This window comes from Calliphora vicina, chromosome 1 (genome assembly GCF_958450345.1).
Source record: "Calliphora vicina chromosome 1, idCalVici1.1, whole genome shotgun sequence".
NCBI classification, from domain to species: Eukaryota; Metazoa; Arthropoda; class Insecta; order Diptera; family Calliphoridae; genus Calliphora; species Calliphora vicina.
The window spans coordinates 18766343-18788232 of NC_088780.1; the positions used below are offsets into that span (position 1 = coordinate 18766343).

General features: G+C 33.2%; 1 protein-coding gene across 2 annotated transcripts in view; it reads left to right on the forward strand.

Moving 5' to 3' along the window:
• SNF4Agamma (SNF4/AMP-activated protein kinase gamma subunit) overlaps nucleotides 1-21890 on the forward strand; it is a 279015-nt gene that overhangs the window by 7621 nt on the left and 249504 nt on the right. For both annotated transcript variants that reach the window (XM_065516510.1, XM_065498054.1), the window contains exon 2: nucleotides 21330-21478. In XM_065516510.1, the coding sequence (XP_065372582.1) occupies nucleotides 21349-21478 (130 nt within the window). In that variant the 5' untranslated portion in view covers nucleotides 21330-21348. The remainder of the gene's footprint in view (nucleotides 1-21329; nucleotides 21479-21890) is intronic.

Here is a 21890-nt window from a genome sequence, read left to right on the forward strand (position 1 = left end):
CTACTCGTGAACTATTGTGAACATATGGCCACGCGAGGTTTTTGGACCTATTGCCAACCTTCTAACGATATTACTCCACACACGGTTACCTTCCACTTCCAGGAGTAAGCTCGAAATATGACGCCAGAATATAGACAGAAGTTTCAGAAAGGAACTGTGGTCTTGGATCTGGTGTATTCTGTGACGAACTTGGGATATCTCCCAAACTCTTCCCAATGAATGTAGTGTTTCAGGCTGAAAAATTTCCAATCATGGTACCTTTGACAGTCAGGCGGCACTTCTCTCATTGAGTTGCTAGGCTGGGTATTTTAACTGACATTAATTAGTTTGGGTCTAGTTTCAGTTAGCAAGAAAGAGTTCTGCTTTTAATATCCCCAAATCGGTTTCAACATCCTCAGATGCTTTCTTCAAAAGGCTGAAAATAGATAGCGTAATTTAGATACATGGAGGGTGGTCAAGTTAATGTGCCCCTATATATCCAGGTATATAAGAGATATATAAACGGGGCACTGGGTACTAGGACTACCCTTCAAGGACCACTGTCGTAGTTGCAATGATAAGAAAATTCCAACTTCTCTGCGGATGTCCAGCCCTAACTGTCATAATTAATAATCCATCCTTGGTGAGTTATCCGGGACTAGACTTAATGACCTATTGAGATATCTCAAGGCTACAGTTTTTCCGTACCTGCGATTTAAATTTCGATTATTTGGCCATTTTTTTTGGCAAATGAGCTCTATTTCCTTGCTGTTATAAATTTTAAGTAAAACCTATTCAGAATATTATAGTCCAGATAATTCTAAATATACTATACTCTGAAAGTTTTACTAAAATTTGAAAACGTTAAACCTTAAATCGTGAAGGTCAAAGATCAAATTTTTCAATATTTGGAATTTCTAATTTAAAGATATAGAAATGTTATTTATTTTTGGGCCGATTTTGAGGAAACTTACGAAAATGTATGGGCCAATGCTTGAAAGTCTATAGCGTACAGGAAAGGGCGAAGGTGATTATTGGTGGCAGTAGTAGTGATTCGCTGGAGCATCGACGTAATGTGGGCTGCTTATTTTATATACATTTCACTTGTTTGAGTGTCAATCCTATTGTTCATTGTTTACTTATCTCATTTTAGATTTATTTATTTCATTGTACTAAATAAGAAAGCATTGTTTTTTTTTGCTTAATTCATAAATCACTTAGAGCCAGTTTTTGACTTCGTATTTAAATATGAATTATATTTAAGTTCTATTTAAATGCGAAAATGAGTTTCTCAGTGCTTTTTTAAATGATACTTAAATGGCCGACGTTGGTCATTTAAATTCTATTTAAGTTTCATAAACTATCATAAGTTTTTGACAGCTGACTTTTGTTGTTTGGTTTTTTTTCACTCTATTGTAGTAAAAAAAAAAACAAACAACAGCGTCTTGCTAAAAAAAGCGTCTTGCAAAAACTACAATTCCGATGCTGGGCAATTGGAGCTTCTTTTGTGCATTTTCCTACCAATAATTTTATTGTTTAATAAACTTTTATTTCTTATTGGGCAAAATGTATCAATTTTTGTTTTGGTTGAACAGCTGTTTTAAGCAAAACTATCGATAAATTTTTGATATTTAGTAGTGCTACCATACTTTTATCTTATTTAAATAAGACAAATTATGTAGCACTGAAAAACTCAAACTGTATTTAAATACAACTTAATTTTAAGTTAAAATTAACTAAATACGTATTTAAATAACAAGTCAAAAACTGGGCATTAGCCTGAACATTTTTAATAAAATCAACATTTTTGCGCCAAATGATAAGAAGGTTAATTTACAAATATGATTTTTTATAGCCTTCAGCATGAGTGGCTGGGGTATATATAAGTTTGTCATTCCGTTTGTAATTTCTACATTTTTCATTTGCTACTGTATAAAGTATATATATTCTGGATCGTTATAGATAGCGAAGTCGATATATCCATGTCCTTCTTTCCGTCAGTATGTTGAAATCAACTTTCCGTAGCCCCCAAATAACTTACAAACATAATTGATACATCAATATATCGGCAATTCTTCTGACTCGATTGCTATTTAAAATCGAGAAAATCGGCCCACAAATGGCTGAGATATAAGGAAAAATCGGGAAATCATCGATTTTTGGCCTATTTTTTATCTATATCTGGATTACTAAGTGATTAACATAGATATCTAATGATAGATATTTCAAAGTCCATTGCAACGATGTATATGCCAGTAATTTGGACCTACAATGGATCAATATCGGGAACAATATTTTTTAAGCCAAATTTTATAAAAAAATGTCTTTGTCATACATTTTTTTTCACTAATAAATTAAAATTTTTTTTTTAAAAAAGTAAAAAAAATTTAAAATTTTTTTTTTAAATTTTTTTAAATTTATGAAGCTTACTTATTTGATCTATACCTGGATTACTAAAAGTTAAAAAAAATTTTAAATTTTTTTTTAAATTTAAATTTTTTTTTTATTTTTTAAAAAAAATTTGTTGTAATTTATGAAGCTTATTTGATCTATATCTGGATTACTAAGTAATTAATATAGACAATATGGATAGCTAATTATAGATATTTTAAAGTCCATTGCAACGATGTATATAATGCTATAGTAATTTGGACCTGCAATAGATCAAAATCGGGAAAAATATTTTTTAAACCAAATTTTTTTTAAAAAAAAAAAATTTTTTGTCATACATTTTTTTTCACTGATAAATTTAAAAAAAAAAATATTTTGTAAAAAATTAAAACAAAATTTTTTTTTTAAATTTTGAAAAAAATAATTTTTTTTTACTTTGGTGAAGGGTATATAAGATTCGGAACAGCCGAATATAGTTCTCTTACTTGTTAATAAATTAGTTTAATGAAACTATTGTTGGTTGTTATTTAAAATAAAACTATAGTTTATATTTATTTAATATAGGGAATCTAATTTATGATTTTATTTTATAGATTTGTGATACATATTTTTTTGCTTTTGTACCTCTGGCTTATCTTTATTTTTCGATTGTTTGAATATTATAAATAATTTATTTGTTGGTGTTTATTCAAAGACACCCTCATGATTAGCAACTATGCGAGTTTTCATGATTATGACAAAATGATTAAATGAAATTTATTATTATTGTATAGAGAAAGGTCAGTATAGATTTATTTAGAAAAAAAATAAAAATAAAATACCTATGACAAGTACAATTTCCAAGGAAATTTAAACAGAATTTATAATAAATTTAAAATGAAATTCAATTTCTATAAAACTAGATATTTTCATTAAAACCCCAGTTTTTAGCCGGGAGCCCTTTTCAATAGTGTTATTAAAATATTGAAATTTAATTGAAAAAACACACTTTTACTTTTTTTTTTTTTAATTTATTACACATTTCAATTGATATAGCAAATGTTTATAATGGAATTGAAGGATGATTCTTTTCACTTTTCAAAATTCTACAATTCTATACATTTCATCATCAATTGAAATACATCCATACATACAGTGGTTGACAAAACAATGGAAACTTTTCCAAATATTCCATATGTAGACCAAAATTTAAAATATTTTTTAAAAAAAAATTTTTTTTTTTAGTATTTTACAGTTTTATTTATATAAATTAACTGAAAAACAAACAACATAATTAATTATATTCTGAAAAAAGGGAACCAAATTAAAAATATTCACTATTTCGCTACTGACAAAACAATGGAAACTTTTAAACTTCTGCAAGAAAGAAGTGTAAAACGAAAATAATATTTAAAAGAACGATGTATGTAAAAAGCATCCTGTTTACAGTTATTTTATTTTATTTTTAAATTCTGGTAATTTTTCACAATTTCTTTTTCTAAGTTTTTCGCATAATTGCTTTTTTTCAAAGTTAACGAAAATGGCTAAAGTTAAGATTTGTAAAGACTTAAAAAATAAAATAATTAACGATTTTAAAGCTGGTTTAAAACAAAATAGTATCTGTGACAAATATTCAATAAATAAATCAGCAGTTTCAAAAATTATAAAGAGATTTTGTGAGACCGGTTCTGTAAAAACTCAACATTTAGGTGGAAGACCTCGTAAGACTACTCCTAGACAAGATAATTTAATAGCGAGAGAGTTCAAGAAATTCACAAAAATAACTCCTCGAGAGGTTGTTAATAGTCTAAAATTAGAAATAAGTAGCCGAACAGTTAGTCGCTGGGCAAATGTGGCTGGTTTTGGTTGCTATCGTCCTGTGAAAAAACCACTCATTTCTAAAAAGAACCGTTCTGCTCGTCTACAATTTGCCAGGGATCATTTAAACTGGTCGATACAGAAATGGAATACTGTCCTCTTTTCCGACGAATCCAAATACAATTTAAGAGGCAGTGATGGGAGAACATTTGTAAGACGACCAAAGGGAAAAAGATTAGATCCAAAGTACACAAATAAGACTGTAAAGTTTGGCGGTGGCAATATTATGGTATGGGGATGTTTTTCAGGGCAAGATATGGGCCCAATTCATATTATAAAAGATACCATGACAGGTATAGGATACAGAACCATATTAAACGATGTTATGTATCCATACGCTGAGGAAAATATGCCCCTAGTTTGGAGATTCCAACACGACAATGACCCGAAACACACCTCTAGGGTTGTAACCGAGTGGTTACAATCCAACAAGGTACGTGTTTTGAAGTGGCCTGCCCAATCGCCAGATCTCAATCCCATAGAAAATCTATGGGAAATTGTAGATCGTAAAATAAGGAGCCAAAATTACACCAAGAAAGAAGATTCATCGGAGGCGGTTATAAGGGAATGGCAAAATATTTCAAAGGAGACCATTGAGTTATAAAAAATAAGGGATACCCAACAAAATATTGAGTTATTGCACAGTTTAGACCATATTTGTTAAAATAATAACCAAGTTTCCATTGTTTTGTCAATGCCGTAATAAAGAAATCTTTTAATTTTGTTTTCTCATTTTTTAGAATTTAATTAATTATATCCTTTGTTTTTTGTTAAATTAAGTTAATAAAACAAAAATGTTAAAATTTTTTAAAAAATTATTTCAGATTTTATGCCACTAATGAAATATTTGGAAAAGTTTCCATTGTTTTGTCAACCACTGTATAAAATAATTGTGTCTTTTCAATTGCGTTTTCACAAAAAAATTTTGTTCTTATTTTATATTCTTTTTTTTCGCAAACTATAAACAATAATAAATAAAAATAAAATGTACTTGATGTGTTGTGTATTTGTATATATGAATATTTTTTGATTCGTTATTGTTTCTGATTAATCTATTTTTATAAATAAACACAGGCATAAACAAGCAGACACATTGCATTAAACAGAAATACACTCATCATCATCACTGGCAGTCAGTTGTTGCTGTAGTACATGTTGGTGGCATCCTACATTTCAATTATTGAATTGATAAGAATATTTCATAATATGATGTGAGTGTTTGTAGGCATTACAAAGTTCATTCCCTTTTAAAGCATTGAAAAAATGCAAAAAAATTTAAATTTCTATTTAGAAAATTATGAAAATTTACTAACAATGATGAATCATTGTTATTAAAATCCTTAAAATGGGAGGAAAAACACCCAAAAAACCCTTTACTTATTTAAAATAACTGTAAAATGCAAATGCAAGCTCTTTACCCAAGAAAAACCTTCTCGCTCTCTCTCTCTTACTCTTTAGAAAACAAACATGCACATTCACACAAACCCATGCATACATACTGTATGTTTATGATTGCATGTTTACCGTTAAAATGAGTGTAAAAGAAACAGAGCAAAAATTATGATGATGATGCTTTAATAAAATTCACGTGTTTATTATTTAACTCAAATGAATACATACACACACACACACTCCCATGCATTATTCGTTTTTTGTTGTTTATTATTTATTTAGTTTTTCTTTTGTTTTTACCTACATGCAGTTTTTGTTTTGTTGCATTTCAAACTACGAGTGTCCATTTTTGTTTATGTTTTTCTTTGCTAGCTGTCTGTCTTTTTCTGTTTGTTTTGTTAATTGAGTATAACATGTGCCACATTGTTTTCTTTATATGCAGAAAATGTTTATTTTCTTTTGTTGTTTTATTTTTAATACTTTTTTATACATGCCTGTTTTCTATAGTATATTTTGCGGCATATTTTTATACCCTACACCACCATAGTGGGGAGGGTATTATGCGTTTGTGCAGATGTTTGTAACGCCCAAAAATATTAGTCTAACACCCACCTTAAAGTATACCGATCGACTTAGAATCACTTTCTGAGTCGATTAAACGATGTCCGTCCGTCCGTCCGTCCGTCCGTCCGTCTGGTTGGCTGGCTGGCTGGCTGGCTGGCTGGCTGGCTGTCCATGTAAACCTTGTGCGCAGAGTACAGGTCGCAATTTTGAAGATATTTCGATCAAATTTGGTACATATTACTTTTTCGGCCCAAGGACCAAGCCTATTGAAACTGGCTGAAATCGGTCCATTATTTCACCTAGCCCCCATACAAATGTCCCCTCGAAATTGGACTTTATCGGTCATAAACGTTTAATTTATCTATGTATCTACACAAATTTCGCTCCAAATAAGTTTTATATATACAAAATTCATGTCACCAAATTTTGTTACGATCGGTCCATAATTAGTCATAGCTCCCATATAGACCCGCTTCCGAAAATCACTTTAACGTGCATAAATCGCTTAAAAATGTTGGTATACACACAAAATTCAACATAGTTAACTTTAATATAGACATAAATCACACGACCTAATTTTATGGTGATCGGTCCATAATTGGCCATAGCTCCCATATAAGGCCCACTTCCGAAAATCACTCAAAAATGTAAATTATTGATATTTTAAAAGAAAAATATTTTTACTCATTTACTTGGTGTAGGGTATTATATGGTCGGGCTTGACCGACCATACTTTCTTACTTGTTTTTATTATTTACTTTTTAATACTGTTTTTCTGTTTATTATACTCCTTGTGTTTGTTTTTATAATCTCTTTTCTTGTTTTTAGAGCTTTTAGGGTAATTTACTGCCGTAAAAATAATAAAAGCTTTTCTTAAGGAAATTATAGAAAGTGCGGTTAGAGAGTAAAGAAAATAACCGTTATTTTAGATATTTTTTTCAAAATCACTTAAGGCGTTTTCTTTTCTAGGAAACATTTTGAAGGTAATTTTTTTGGAAATTGTTTTTTATTTTAATGAAAATTAACTCTTATATTCATAATTAATTTTTAACTTTATAAAAAAGACCTATAAAATAAAATTTTACAAATAATTTTTAATAAACTTACCGCCATATGCATAAACAATTTTTAAATTTATAAAAGGTTTAGGAATTAGGAGTTAAAATACAAAAAAATTTAAATTATTTAATAACCGTTTGTTATTTTGTAGAAAATTTTTACAATTTTGGGAATGTTTTTAAAAAAGATTTTGGGAATATGTTAAAAAAGTAATAAATTGTGTGTCCTATGTGAGTTGTCAAACCGGTTTTCGAATTATTCGAAAAACCGGTTTTTTTTTTAAATTTTCCGTTTTTTTTAATCCGGTTTTTACAAAAGGACGGTTTTCGAGTTATTCGACAAACCGGTTTCGAATTATTCGACAAAATCGAATATTTTTTAAAATTTATTTTAAGATTTTATGCTATTATTTTTAATAATTTTAATACAACAAGTAAGAGAGCTATATTCGGTTGTGCCGAATCTTATATACTCTTCACATACTTAAAAATATTTTTTTATTTTTTTTAAAAAAAGTTTTTTCCATTTTTTTTTTTTTTAATTTTTTATTTTTAAAAAATCTTTTTTGGGGAAAAATAATTTCGAACCGGTTTTTAAAAATTATGCTTTTTCGAATTTTTCGAAAACTGGGTTTTAGAATATGTCGAATATTTGACAACTCTAGTCCTATGTGATTAAAATTACGAAGTTCAAAAGATCCCGAAAACAGCAAGCGTATGATTGTTATTGATTTTAAAAATTAATCGATCATACGCTTAGTGATAAATATTGTCTTTCTTCTCGATAATTGGGTCTATATTAAAGCTTAAATGAGACTAAATAAATAACTACGATTGGAGCTTAACTAAGACTAAATAACCGGATAAATAAATAACTACGATGGCAGCTTAACTAAGACTAAATAAATAACTACGAATGAAGCTTAACTAAACCGAGATCGCCGTTGATATACAGTGGTTGACAAAACAATGGAAACTTTTCCAAATATTTCATTAGTGGCCTGAAATCTGAAATAATTTTTTAAAAAATTTTAACATTTTTGTAGTATTTTATTTGTATACTTTTATTAACTTATTTATTAACTTTATTACTTTTATTAAATTCTAAAAATGAGAAAACAAAATTAAAAGATTACTTTATTACGGCATTGACAAAACAATGGAAACTTAAGTATTATTTTAACAAATATGGTCTAAACTTTGCAATAACTCAATATTTTGTTGGGTATCCTTTAGTTTTTATAACTGCTACACATCGACAATGCATTGAACCAATTAAAGAGTCAATGGTCTCCTTTGAAATATTTTGCCATTCCCTTATAACCGCCTCCCGATAAATCTTCCTTCCTGGTGTAATTTTGGGTGCTTATTTTACGATCTACAATTTCCCATAGATTTTCTATGGGATTGAGATCTGGCGATTGGGCAGGCCACTTCAAAACACGTACCTTGTTGGATTGTAACCACTCGGTTACAACTCTAGTTGTGTGTTTCGCGTCGTTGTCGTGTTGGAATCTCCAAACTAGGGGCATATTTTCCTCAGCGTATGGATACATAACATCGTTTAATATGGTTCTGTATCCTATACCTGTCATGGTATCTTTTATAATATGAATTGGGCCTATACCTTGCCCTGAAAAACATTTCCATACCATAATATTGCCTCCGCCAAACCTTACAGTCTTATTTGTGTACTTTGGATCTAATCTTTTCCCTTTGGTCGTCTTACAAATGTTCTCCCATTTCTGTATCGACCAGTTTAAATGATCCCTGGCAAATTGTAGACCAGCAGAACGGTTCTTTTAAAAATGAGTGGTTTTTTCACAGGCCAGCCTCATTTGTCCTGCGACTAACTGTTCGGCTACTTATTTCTAATTTTAGGCTATTAACAACCTCTCGAGGAGTTATTTTTGGGAATTTCTTGAACTCTCTCGCTATTAAATTTATCTTGTCTAGGAGTAGTCTTACGAGGTCTTACACCTAAATGTTGAGTTTTTACAGAACCGGTCTCATGAAATTTCTTTATAATTTTTGAAACTGCTGATTTATTTATTGAATATTTGTCACAGATACTTTTTTGTTTTAAACCAGCTTTTAAATCGTTAATTATTTTATTTTTTAAAACTTTACAAATCTTAACTTAGCCATTTTCGTTAACTTTGAAAAAAAGCAATTATGCGAAAAACTTAGAAAAAGAAATTGTGAAAAATTACCAGAATTTAAAAATAAAATAACTGTAAACAGGATGCTTTTTACATCGTTCTTTTAAATATTATTTTCGTTTTACACTTCTTTCTTGCAGAGGTTTAAAAGTTTCCATTGTTTTGTCAGTAGCGAAATTGTGAATATTTTAAATTTTGTTCCCTTTTTTCAGAATATAATTAATTATGTTGTTTGTTTTTCAGTTAATTAATATAAATAAACTTTACAAGTAAAATACTAAAAAAAAAAAATATTTTGAAAAGTTTCCATTGTTTTGTCAACCACTGTACGTGCACTAAAGAATGGCAAGGCACCAGGCGTAGACATCAAAAATCCTTAAATGCGTAAGGCTGATCCGAGTCTTAGCGCTGAAATAATCACACCTCTTCTCAGAGACTTTTGGACATCCCACTGTCTTCCTGCTGAATTAAGTGCAGGAGTGATAATTAAACTACCCAAAAAGGTAGTTTAATTAACAGAATGCAGGAACTGGCGGGATATAATCATGTTTAATCATGATTAATTAAGGTATTAGCGAATATAATCCAAGCTACACTGTCATCATATATTTCAGCAGATCTTCGAAATGAGAAAGCTGATTTCAGACCACACCGATCATGTAAATAGCCTACTATTCTTAATGGAGTCGTTGGAATGGCGATCACCACTATGTCTGATATTTATCGACTTCGCTAAAGCATTTGATACTATCCACCATCAGGCAATTTGGCAAGCACTTCGAAGCAAGCGAATTTTAACTGAGCTAATCAATCTTATCAGAGATCTGTATGGCAACTCAACAAGCCGAGTACTGTATGAACGCTGGTTAAGCAATCCGATAGATGTAAGCACTGGAGTACGACAGGGATGTATCTTATTTCCGCTGTCATTCAATATTGTATGGGACTTAAATAGGCAGCAATCAACTCGCATTAGAAGACGAATTATATGGGGTATATACTGTCGACTGGAGGATCTTGACTACGCTGATGATATTACATAACTTTACCGATATATCAGCCAAATTGGAACAGATACATCAGCTGACATATGGTGTTGGTCTTCATATTAAATTCGACAAAACTAAGGTTCTACGTATTAATACAACTAATCTCTCCAAGTTCAGAGTCAACAACATAGAGCTAGAGGATGTGCAATCGTTTTGCTACTTACGATCCAACACAGGCGGCTCTCGTGATGATATTGAATATCGCATAGGAAAAGGAAAACACTCATTTGGTGCATTACCAAGAGTATGGAAGTGACCACAAGTACATATAAGAACTAAGCTCTGCCTATTCTCCTCAAATGTTCGCTCCACCCTGCTATATGGATGTGGGTCCAGGAATGAGCTACAAGAGATACATAATCCCTGCTAGTATTTATTAACCACAGCTTGCGAAAAATATTACGAATATTTTGGTCGAACGTAGTTTCCAACAGAAAATTTCTGGCAAAGAACAGACGAAACATCAATCCGCATAGAAATTGCAAAGAGGAAATGGAGCTGGGTTGGCCATATTTTGAGAAGATATCATGATGATATATCACAGATGGCAATTGAATGGAAGCCTTAAGGCAGCAGAAGAAGAGGTAGACCCGCTAACACTTGGAGAAGGCAACTTGAATCCGAAATTATTGAAACAGGAAAAACTTGGTTTCAGATGAGACTAATGGCAAGGGACAAATCCCAAGGGAAGAATTTCATTACGGCTCTTTGTTCCTACTTGGAACCATAGAAATCGAGATATATATAAAGCTTAACTAAGACTAAATAGAAAGCTACAATTGAAGCTTAACAAAGACTATGTAAACAGCTACAATTGAAGCTTAATAAAGACTAAATAACTACAATTGAGCACAGGGAATCTGCACCGAACGCAACTGATTCGTTTGAAGCGAGCATTGGCCGAAAAACGCCCAAAATATGCGGCCAGGCTTGAAACTGTAATCTTCCATCATGACAACATTCGGCCATATATTGCAATACCTGTTAGAAGGTATTTAGAATGAAGTGGTTGGTAAGTTTTGCCTCATCCGCTTTATAGTCCAGACCGTGCCCCGTCCGTTGACTATTTCTACGCTCTCTCTGGGATACGCTTCACTTTGTAAAACAGAGTATTCGATATTGGCTTGATTCGTTGTTGGCCTCAAAATATGAGCAGTTTGTTTGACTGGGAATCCATAAGTTGTCAGAATGATGGGAAAAGATAATAGCTAACAATGGTCAATACTTTAAGTCATACACCCAATACATAACTACGATTGAAGCTTAACTAACACTTTATAAACAGCTAAGATTAAGATTTTGTAAATCCCTATGATTAAAGCTTAACTAAGACAATATAAAGATTTAAGACTGAAGCTTAACAAAAACTCTTTAAAGTGCTACGATTAAAACTTAACTAAGACTCTATAAATAGCTGCTATTGAGGCTTAACTAAGAACAAATAACAAAAATTGAAGCAGAGTTATGGCTCTATAAAGGCCAACGATGAAGCTTAACTAAGACTCTCTAAAAAGCATAACTAAGACTCTATAAACAGCTACGATTGAAGCTTAACAAAGACTAAACAAATAAGTACGATTAAAGCTTAACTAAGATAATATAAAGAGCTACGATTAAAGCTTAACTAAGGCTCTGTAAAAAGCTTAACTAAAACTGTATAAACAGCTACGATTGAAGCTTCACAATGACTATAAAGAGCTACGATTAGAGCTTTGTAAATACCTACGATTAAAGCTTAACTAAGACTCTATAAAGATCTACAACTAAGTCTTTAAAAATAGCTAAGATTGAAGATTAGGAGTATCTTAATTGATTTTTAAAGTTTTTTTTTTTAATTTAAACCTTCAGTTCGTTAAATGGCAAAATTTCGCTATATAAATATTCATTATTAAATGTTTGCAGGTGTTTTCAAATCAGCTGGTGTTATTTTATTTTCTTTAGGAAAAAAGCTTTTCTAGCACTAGTCTCTTTGTTAAATACCATTTTCCACGCACAAACACATACAAACACGTTTCGTATCTCTTTTTTTAAAAGAGCAATTTCTAGTGATGCCAACTTAATTTTTAATTAGGAAATAATGGTAAACAAAAGGGTAATTTTAATGTTTTAGTTGTAGTTCAATATAGTTTTTCAGTTGTTTTGCAAGCCTAAGCTATAATATTAAGAATATGTAATAAAATAATTTAATACAAAGAGTATTTCAGTTGCTAATATTAAATTGTTTAAAAAAAATAACAAATTTTATATGAAATTTTACTGTTTTTCTTTAAACTCTTGTTATGGATGTAATTGGTGCTTTTTTGTATTGTTTAAGTAGTCATCACTTTAAACAAACACTTGAAGAAATTTTCCCTATTTTGTAGTCTCTCTGCGAATGCCAACACATGCGCAAAACCAAAAAACCACAACAAGAGAAAACCAAGTCTCCCAAATTTTCTTTACAATAGGAGATTTTAACAACAACATTGTGTGGTTGTGTATGATTGTTGTTGTTTTATTTATTTTAAAGATTTTTCCCTGTTTTAAAGTGAGCGAATGAATGTTTTTCACAGTTTTTTATTTATTTTTTTTTGCAAACACTGTTTATTTGGTCATAACCATAACAGCCAACAATCAATTCAACCAAGTGTACTAAAATATACTAAACAAAATCTATTAAAACCATTAAAAAAAAAGAAGAAAAAAATATAAATAAAAAAATATGCACATAAAGCATAAAATTATTAAAAGAAAAGTTGTGTGTAAATTTATGCATTAAAAAAAAAGAGATTAAAAGAAATTTTCTATTTTAAAAGCAAAAAAAAAAAGCGAAACCAGAAAAAGAAAGATTGCATAAAACCCTACAAAGTCAATAGTGAAAAAGTGGAAAAATAAAAAAAAAATAATAAAAAGAAAAATAACAACAAACCCTCAAACAATTAATATAATATACCAAATAAGTTGACATAATAATTTATATTAAAACTAAATGTGTCATAAATTTCCTTAATAACTAAATTAAAAATTTTCTTTTAGAATTTCAATTGCCAAATTTTCTTATTTAATTGTAAATTTTAATTACTTTTTTTACGCTTACATTATTTTGTTTAGTGTTTTGTGAGTGACAAACAGTGTTTGCTTTAATTTCCGTTTCAAATTTAACAACATTTTCCGTTAGTTGTACGAAATTTTGATTGATTTCTGTGTTTGTTGGCCAAACACTACTGTCAAAATTACTTTTCGTTTGAAGTGAATAGAGAGAGGGAGTGAGTGGTAAGTGTTGTATTCTTAATGAGTTCAGGTGAATTTTAATTATAAAAAAGAGGGTGTTTGTTAGACAGTCAAGGACAAATGTAAATTGCAGGCCCATAGAAGGCATTGGGGGGGATAAAATCCTTTTATATAAGTTAGCATGTGCTAAACATTGATTTTAATATTGGATAGATGACTTAAAAATGTGAAATTTTATTTTGAAACATTTAAACAATATAAATTTATTCAAAGTATTGGCCATTGTTAGGCCAATCCCATCTTTCTGGCAACATATGGATGCCGAGCCAAAAGAACTGCTCATCTTTTGAGGCCAAGAACGAATCAAGTCAATTTCGGATACTCTGTTCTAAGGAGAAGCGTATCCCAGAGAGAGCGTTCTGTTTCGATCGCAACAAATAGTCGTTGGACAGGGCAAGGTCTGGACTATAAAGCGGATGAGGCAAAATTTCCCAACTTCTTCATTCTAAATAGTTTTTAACAGGTATTACAACATGTGACCGAGTGTTGTCATGATGGAAGATTACAGTTTCATGTTTGGCCAATGAACACTTCAAACGAATCAGTTGTGTTCTACAAGGTGGCGCAAAAGTAAACTTCCAATGTTTTTTGGCTGTAATTAAAAAAATAATGAAAAACTTTGATTCTTCTTGTGGATTATTTTAATTTTTTTTACATCAAGTCGAGAATATGATGTCATAAATGGCCGCCGCCATAGTTGATTGTCATTTGAGCCCTTTTTTATGGCATTTTCCATCACTTTGGCCAAAACTTCCGGCGATAGGACCTCACACTCTTGACGGATATTGTCTTTAAGAGCTGCCATAGTCTGAGGCTTGTTGACATAAACCCGCCAATTCAAAAAGCCCCACAAAAAGAAGACTGGATCGGTCAAATCAGGCGATCTTGCTGGCCAGTGCAAATCACCAAAACGGGTGATTAGGCGCCCGGGAAATGCATGCTTCAGCATATCGGTTGTGGCACGTGCAGTGTGTGCCGTTGCACCGTCCTGTTGGAACCACATGTTTTCCAATCCCAATTCATCAAGTTGCCGCAAAAAGAACTCGTTGATCATTGCTCTGTAGCGCTCACCATTCACAGTAACCGTTTGGCCCGCGACGTCTTCGAAGAAAAAAGGTCCGATGACTCCTCCAGCGAAAACAGCACACCATACAGTGACTTTGAGCGGGTGTAATGGCTCTTCGTGGGTTATTCAGTGCCCCAGAAGCGTAAATTTTACATATTTACGTACCCGCTAAGATGGAAATGCGCCTCATCACTCATGATTATTTTTGATGAAAAATCATCTTCCTCTTGGTGGTGATTAAGGTCAAATAAATAGTCAGCAATATTGCGCGTTCTGGAGCAGTGTAGCGTAACATTGTTTATTAACGTGTATTTCGCCTGTGTTTACTACACAAATGTCAAAACAGAACTGACATTAGGGGCCAATCGCAAAATTTATAGCATTTTCTGATAGGAGGATTACTTTTGCGCCACCTTGTATAAAGCATTCGTGTGATGGTCTGGCCGGATTTCAGCAGATCATAATAGTTGGGACTCTTTTGCTACCACCAAATACAGATCATTAGCTTAGCGCCATGGATATTTGGCTTTGGTGTCGATTTGGCTGATTGGCGGGGCTTCACATGCGATCTCTTAAGCTTCGGGTTATCGTAATGCATCCATTTTTCATCGCAAGTAATGATTTGGAGCAAAAATGATTTTATTTTAAAGCGTTCAAACATCATTTCGGACATGCAAAATCCTATATCAAGGTATCTCGGCTTCAATTCCTATGGTAACCAATTTCCCAGCTTTTTGACGTTTTGAAATTGCTGCTTGATTAGCTCCCAATGATTTAGCAAGTTTTTGTTGAGTTTGACAACAATCTTCTTGGAGTAATGCCTACAATTCTTGGTTTTCCAATTTTTTTTTTGTTGACCTGGACGATCTTTGTCTTCCATGTCGAGATCACCACTTATGAACCGAACAAACCATCTCTCGCAAATTGAAATCGATGCAAAACATTCACCATAAGCTTTGGTGAGCAATCGGTGGGCTTCAGCGGCACTTTTTATTCAAATTAAATAACTAAAGCAAAACTTCCCGCATATGACGCTTTGTTGGCACAAAATTCGACATTTTTGAAGCAAAAAGAAACTTTGTTGTTTACACTGTAATGATCAATAACTAAGTGGGAATAAATGACAGATATGTATCCATCAAAATGACAAAAACAAAATCCTGTATCAAAACATACGCCATCTATTGTAAATTCTGCATTTTTAAGTCATACATTTACATATAAATGAAGCATTTTCGTCAGAAACTCCAATTGAGGGACTAATATTCAATCTTATGTCTTTAATAGACATCAATATTGGAACTTTATAGAGCCTTAGTTAAGTTTTAATCGTAGGTATTTCCATAGTTTTAGTTAAGCTTCAATGGTCGCTATTTATAGTCTTAGAACTCTCTATATTGTAGCTCTTTGTCTTAGTAAAGATTTAATCATAGGTATTTACTAAGTTTTAGTTAAGTCTTTGATAATCTCTAATCGTAGCTCTTTATTGTGAAGCTGCAATCGTAGCTGTTTATAAAGTCTTAGTTAAGCTTCAATCGTAGCTGTTTGTAGAGTCTTAGTGAAGCTTTAAATATATCTTGGTTCCAAGTAGGAATAAAGGGCCGTAACGAAATTCTTCCGTCTTGATCTGTCCTGTGATATTAGTCTTATCTCCGACCGTTTCGCTAATTTCGGATTCTAGTTGCCTTCTCCAAGTGTTAGCGGGTCTACTTCTTGTTCTGCTGCCTTAAGGCTTCCAGTCAATTACCATCTTTGATATATCATCATGAGGTCTTCTCAAAATATGACCAAACCAACTCCATTTCCGCTTTCAATTTCTATGCGGATTGGTGTTTCGACTGTTTGCCAGAGGCACTGCATGTAGAGTTCCAGGACGCACATCCATATAGCAGGGTGGTGCGAACATTTGAGGAGAAAAGGCAGAGCTTCCATACTTTTTGTAATGCACCAAATGAATGTTTGCTTTTCTTATGCGATATGCAATATCATCACGTGAGCAGCCTGTGTTGGATATGATTCATCCTAAGTAGCAAAACGATTGCACATCCTCGAGCTCTCTGTTGTTGACTCTGAACTTGGAGAGATTAATTGTATTGATACGTAGAACCTTAGTTTTGTCGAAATTAATATGAAGACCAACACCAGATTCCAGCTGATACCTCTGTTCCAATTTGGCTGATATATCGGTAAAGTTATGGGCGAGCAGGCAAATATCATCAGAGTAGTCAAGTTCCTCCAGTCGACCTTTCATACCCCATGTAATGCGTCTTCTAATGCGGGATGATTGCTGCATTATTGAGTCCAATACAATATTGAATAACAGCAAAGATAGGATACATCCCTGTCCTACACCAAAGCCTACACCAATCGGATTGCTTAACATGCATTCATGCAGTAATCTGCTTGTTGAGTTGCCATACAGAGCTTTGATAAGGTCGATTAGCTCAGGTGGAATTCCCTCGCATCGAAATGCTTGCCAAATTTCCTGATGGTAGATGGCATCAAATGCTTTGGAGAAGTCTATAAATATCAGATATAGTGGAGATCGCCATATTCCACCGACACCACTATGATACGTAGGATATTTATATGATCGGTGTGGTCTGAAACCAGCTAGCTCATTTAGAACATCTGCTGAAATTGATGATGACAATTTAACATGGATTATATTCGCTAACACCTTATTAATCATGGTTAAAAGAGTTATACCCCGCCAGGTTTCTCATTCTGTTAAGTCTGCCTTCTTGGGTAGTTTAATTATCTGTCCTTCACTTAGTTCAGCAGAAAGAGAGTGGGATGTCCAAAAGTATTTTATAATAGGTCTTATTATTTCAGCACTAAGAATCGAACCAGCCTTAAGCAGTTCAGGATAGATGTTGTCTAGGGCTCGTGTCTTTCCATTTTTCTGGGCACGTATAGCATTGGCGATCTCGGTTTCGTCTGGACAAATCATACTCAAGTCGAATATAATTTAATGTTGAGTACAGTGAGGCGCTCTTGGTCTCTATATAAAGAAGGAAACCTCTCGATTGAGGAAGTCCATTTGTCTTGCCAAAATATAAAAAGGTAGTGTAAGAGAAGGCTTTTGAATTCCTTGTATATTTGGGCCAATCTTGATGGCTCCAGAAGCGTTCTAATATTCCATGTTCCGAATCGTATCCTTGATTTAAAGCTAAAAGTCTTCAACAGTTGGGTATCATTTTGCTTTTCATTCGTTGTGGTTTCTGTCATCCGGAGAGTTTAAGAGGAACCTATGGTTAGCCGATCACAGCCGATTTTGGTATCGGGATTGATGTTGTCTACGTCTGGTGCCTTGCCATTTTTCAGTGCACGTATAGCATTGGCCCTCTAGGTTTCCTCTGAGCAAATCATACTCAAGTTGGATCTGATTTAATGTGAAGTACATTGAGGCGCTCTTGGCCTCTCTAGAAAGAAGGAAATCTACGCCTCTCGATCGAGAAAGTCCACTTGGCTTGTCAGAATATAAAAAGGTAGTGAAAGAGAAGGTTATAGTTTCTGAATTCCTTGCATATTTTGGCTAATCTTGATGGTTCCAGAAGCTTTCTAATATTCCATGATCCCAATCGTATCCTTGATTTAAAGCTAAAAGTCTTCAACAGTTGGGGATCATTTTGCTTTTCATTCGTTGTGGTTTCTGTCATCTGGAGAGTTTAAGATGAACCGATGATTAGCCGATCGTAGCCGATTCTGGTATCGGGATTGATATTGTCTACGTCTGGTGCCTTGCCATTTTTCTGTGCACGTATAGCATTGGTGCTCTCGGTTTCGTCTGGGCAAATCATATTCAAGTCGAATCAGATTTAATGTTAAGTACAGTGAGATGATCTTGGCCTCCCTAGAAAGAAGGAAATCTACTCCGCTCGATCAAGGAATTCCTTGCATATTTGGGCCAATCTTGATGGTTCCAGACGCGTTCTAATATTCCATGTTCCGTATCGTATCTTTGATTTAAAGCTAAAATTCTTCAACAGTTGGGAATCATTTTGCTTTTCATTCGTTGTGGTTTCTGTCATCCGGAGAGTTTAAGAGGAACCTATGATTAGCCGATCACAGCCGATTCTGGTATCGGGATTGATGTTGTCTACGTCTGGTGCCTTGCCATTTTTCAGTGCACGTATAGCATTGGCGCTCTCGGTTTCCTCTGAGCAAATCGCACTCAAGTCGGATCTGATTTAATGTTAAGTACAGTGAGGTGCTCTTGGCTTCTCTAGAAAGAAGGAAACTTACTCCGCTCGATCAAGGAAGTCCACTTGGCTTGCAGGAATAAAAAAAGGTAGTGAAAGAGAAGGTTGTAGTTTTTGAACTCCTTGCATATTTGGACCAATCTTGATGGTGCCAGAAGCTTTCTAATATTCCATGATCCCAATAGTATCCTTGATTTAAAGCTAAAAGTCGTCAACAGTTGGGGGTCATTTTGGTTTTCATTCGTTGTGGTTTCTGTAATCCGGAGAGTTTAAGATGAACTGATGATTAGCCGATCACAGCCGATTCTGGTATCGGGATTACCGATTGCAGCCTCCAGATATGCATTTTTTTCCAACTAGTTGTTGAGATTGGCAATTGAGTGGCGCCAATTACTCGCCACGTTGTTCCATAATTGGAGCTTAATTAAGAGTCGAACCAGCCTTAAGCAGTTCAGGATAGATGTTGTCCAGGCCTGGTGCCTTGCCATTTTTCTGGGCACGTAAAGCATTGGCAATCTCGGTTTCGTCTGGGCAAATCATACTCATGTCGAATCAGATTTAATGTTAAGTAAAGTGAGATGATCTTGGCCTCTCTAGAAAGAAGGAAACAAACTCCGCTCGATCAAGGAAACCCACTTGGCTTGCCAGAATATAAATGAAAGAGAAGGATATAGCTTTTGAATTCCTTGCATATTTGGACCAATCTTGATGGTTCCAGAAGCGTTCTAATATTCCATGTTCCCAATCGTATCCTTGATTTAAAGCTAAAAGTCTTCAACAGTTGGGGATCGTTTTGGTTTTCATTCGTTGTGGTTTCTGTAATCCGGAGAGTTTAAGAGGAACCTATGATTAGCCGATCACAGCCGATTCTGGTATCGGGATTGATGTCTACGTCTGGTGCCTTGCCATTTTTCAGTGCACGTATAGTATTGGCGTTCTCTCTGAGCAAATCGTACTCAAGTCGGATCTGATTTAATGTTAAGTACAGTGAGGTGCTCTTGGCCTCTCTAGAAAGAAGGAAACCTACTCCGCTCGATCAATGAAGTCAACTTGGCTTGTCAGAATATAAAAAGGTAGTGCAAGATAAGGTTATAGTTTCTGAACGCCTTGCATATATGGGACAATCTTGATGGTCCCAGAAGCGTTCTAATATTCCATGATCCCAAGCGTATCCTTGATTTAAAGCTAAAAGTCGTCAACAGTTGGGGATCATTTTGGTTTTCATTCGTTGCGGTTTCTGTAATCCGGAGAGTTTAAGATGAACTGATGATTAGCCGATCACAGCCGATTCTGGTATCGGGATTACCGATTGCAGCCTCCAGATATGCATTTTTTTCCAACTAGTTGTTGAGATTGGCAATTGAGTGGCGCCAATTACTCGCCACGTTGTTCCATAATTGGAGCTTAATTAAGATTATATAAATACCAACAATTTCAGCTTAACTAAAACTTAATTAAGACTATATTAAGACCTACTATTAAAGTTTACGCTTTAGGTTGCTATTACCTATTAACGATATTAAATAAACTGTAAAAAAACTATTTAAATTTACTTAACAAAATGTTAAGTTCATTTAAATATTATTTTCCCCCACTTAATCAGCATTCTTTAAAATGTCATAAATTGTATATCAAATTAAGCAATATGTCTGCCATCCATCATAGTGACGCAAAAAGAAAGATTGCCAATTTGTTTGGTCCAACTAAAATGACACTTACTAATAACCAAACAAAAAATACAATGTAAAGGATTCAAATACAAAAAAAAACAAACACGTGGGTAGGCTTCTGAGTGGGAGGATGACAATCTAGCAACAGTTGAAAACGAGAAAAAGAAAAAAATAAACTCAATTATGAGTTATTAATCCATCATTAGGAATGATAGCAATAGACACACAGGATAAGGCACTTTGAAAGCTCATACTAATAATACTGGGCGCCTGATATGACCACATTTGAGAGTGAAATATATGAAAACAATGTAAAAGAAGGTGGCTCTACAATTTATTGGATTTTTTTAAAATAAATTTTAGAAATATTGCAACGTTGTATCAAATATCATTGATTTTTTTTTGTGGTCCTCTCTCTCGCTCTCTTTTATATATATATTTTTACTATTATTATGTTGGTTGTCAGGTTTCTATGGGCTTTGTTTAACTTTCATGCATTGCATGCTTAAAGGACATTAACATGCTTTAGACATGCCGTTGTTAGTTTGACCTTTTGGTATTTATATGAAAATATTTGTTGGTTTACAGCCAAAAATAATAATAATGTTTTTAATACTGTTTGTTTAAGGCTTTAATAATTTAAACGAATTTTCTTTTCTATTTCAGTTAAAATAACGTTTACAAAATGCCGAATACCGGTGGTGGAGGCTACGAAGAAGTAGCCGCCGCTAGACGCGGTCGCTTTCGTGTCACCTCAACCCAACCTCAAGGTCCGCCAGAAACAACATTGGGCCGTTTTCGTTTAATGCCAGCATGTAAGTTATAATTGTAATATATAATGTTCGAATTATTTCTGTTTTAGTTTATTTTTATTTTTGGTGTAATTGATTCCGTTGTGTGTTATCAGTAACGCCATCTTGGGTGTAATTATTAGAGTTAGTTAGTTGGTGGTGAGAAGAGTTGAAATGTCATCAAATGTTTAATATGAAATAAATTGAATTAACTGAAAATTGAAATTAGGAAAAAGTAATAAAAAGAAAAAATAATGGTTTAATTGACTAAAATTGTTTGTGCCTACAAATCTTAATCAAATCTTTAAAGACGAGAGAGCAATATGTCCAAATATCTCCAAAGCTTAACCAAAACCATATAAAGGTCTACGATTACTGTATAACTGAGACTAAATAAAAATCTACAATTGAAGCTTAACTAAGACTATAAGATCTA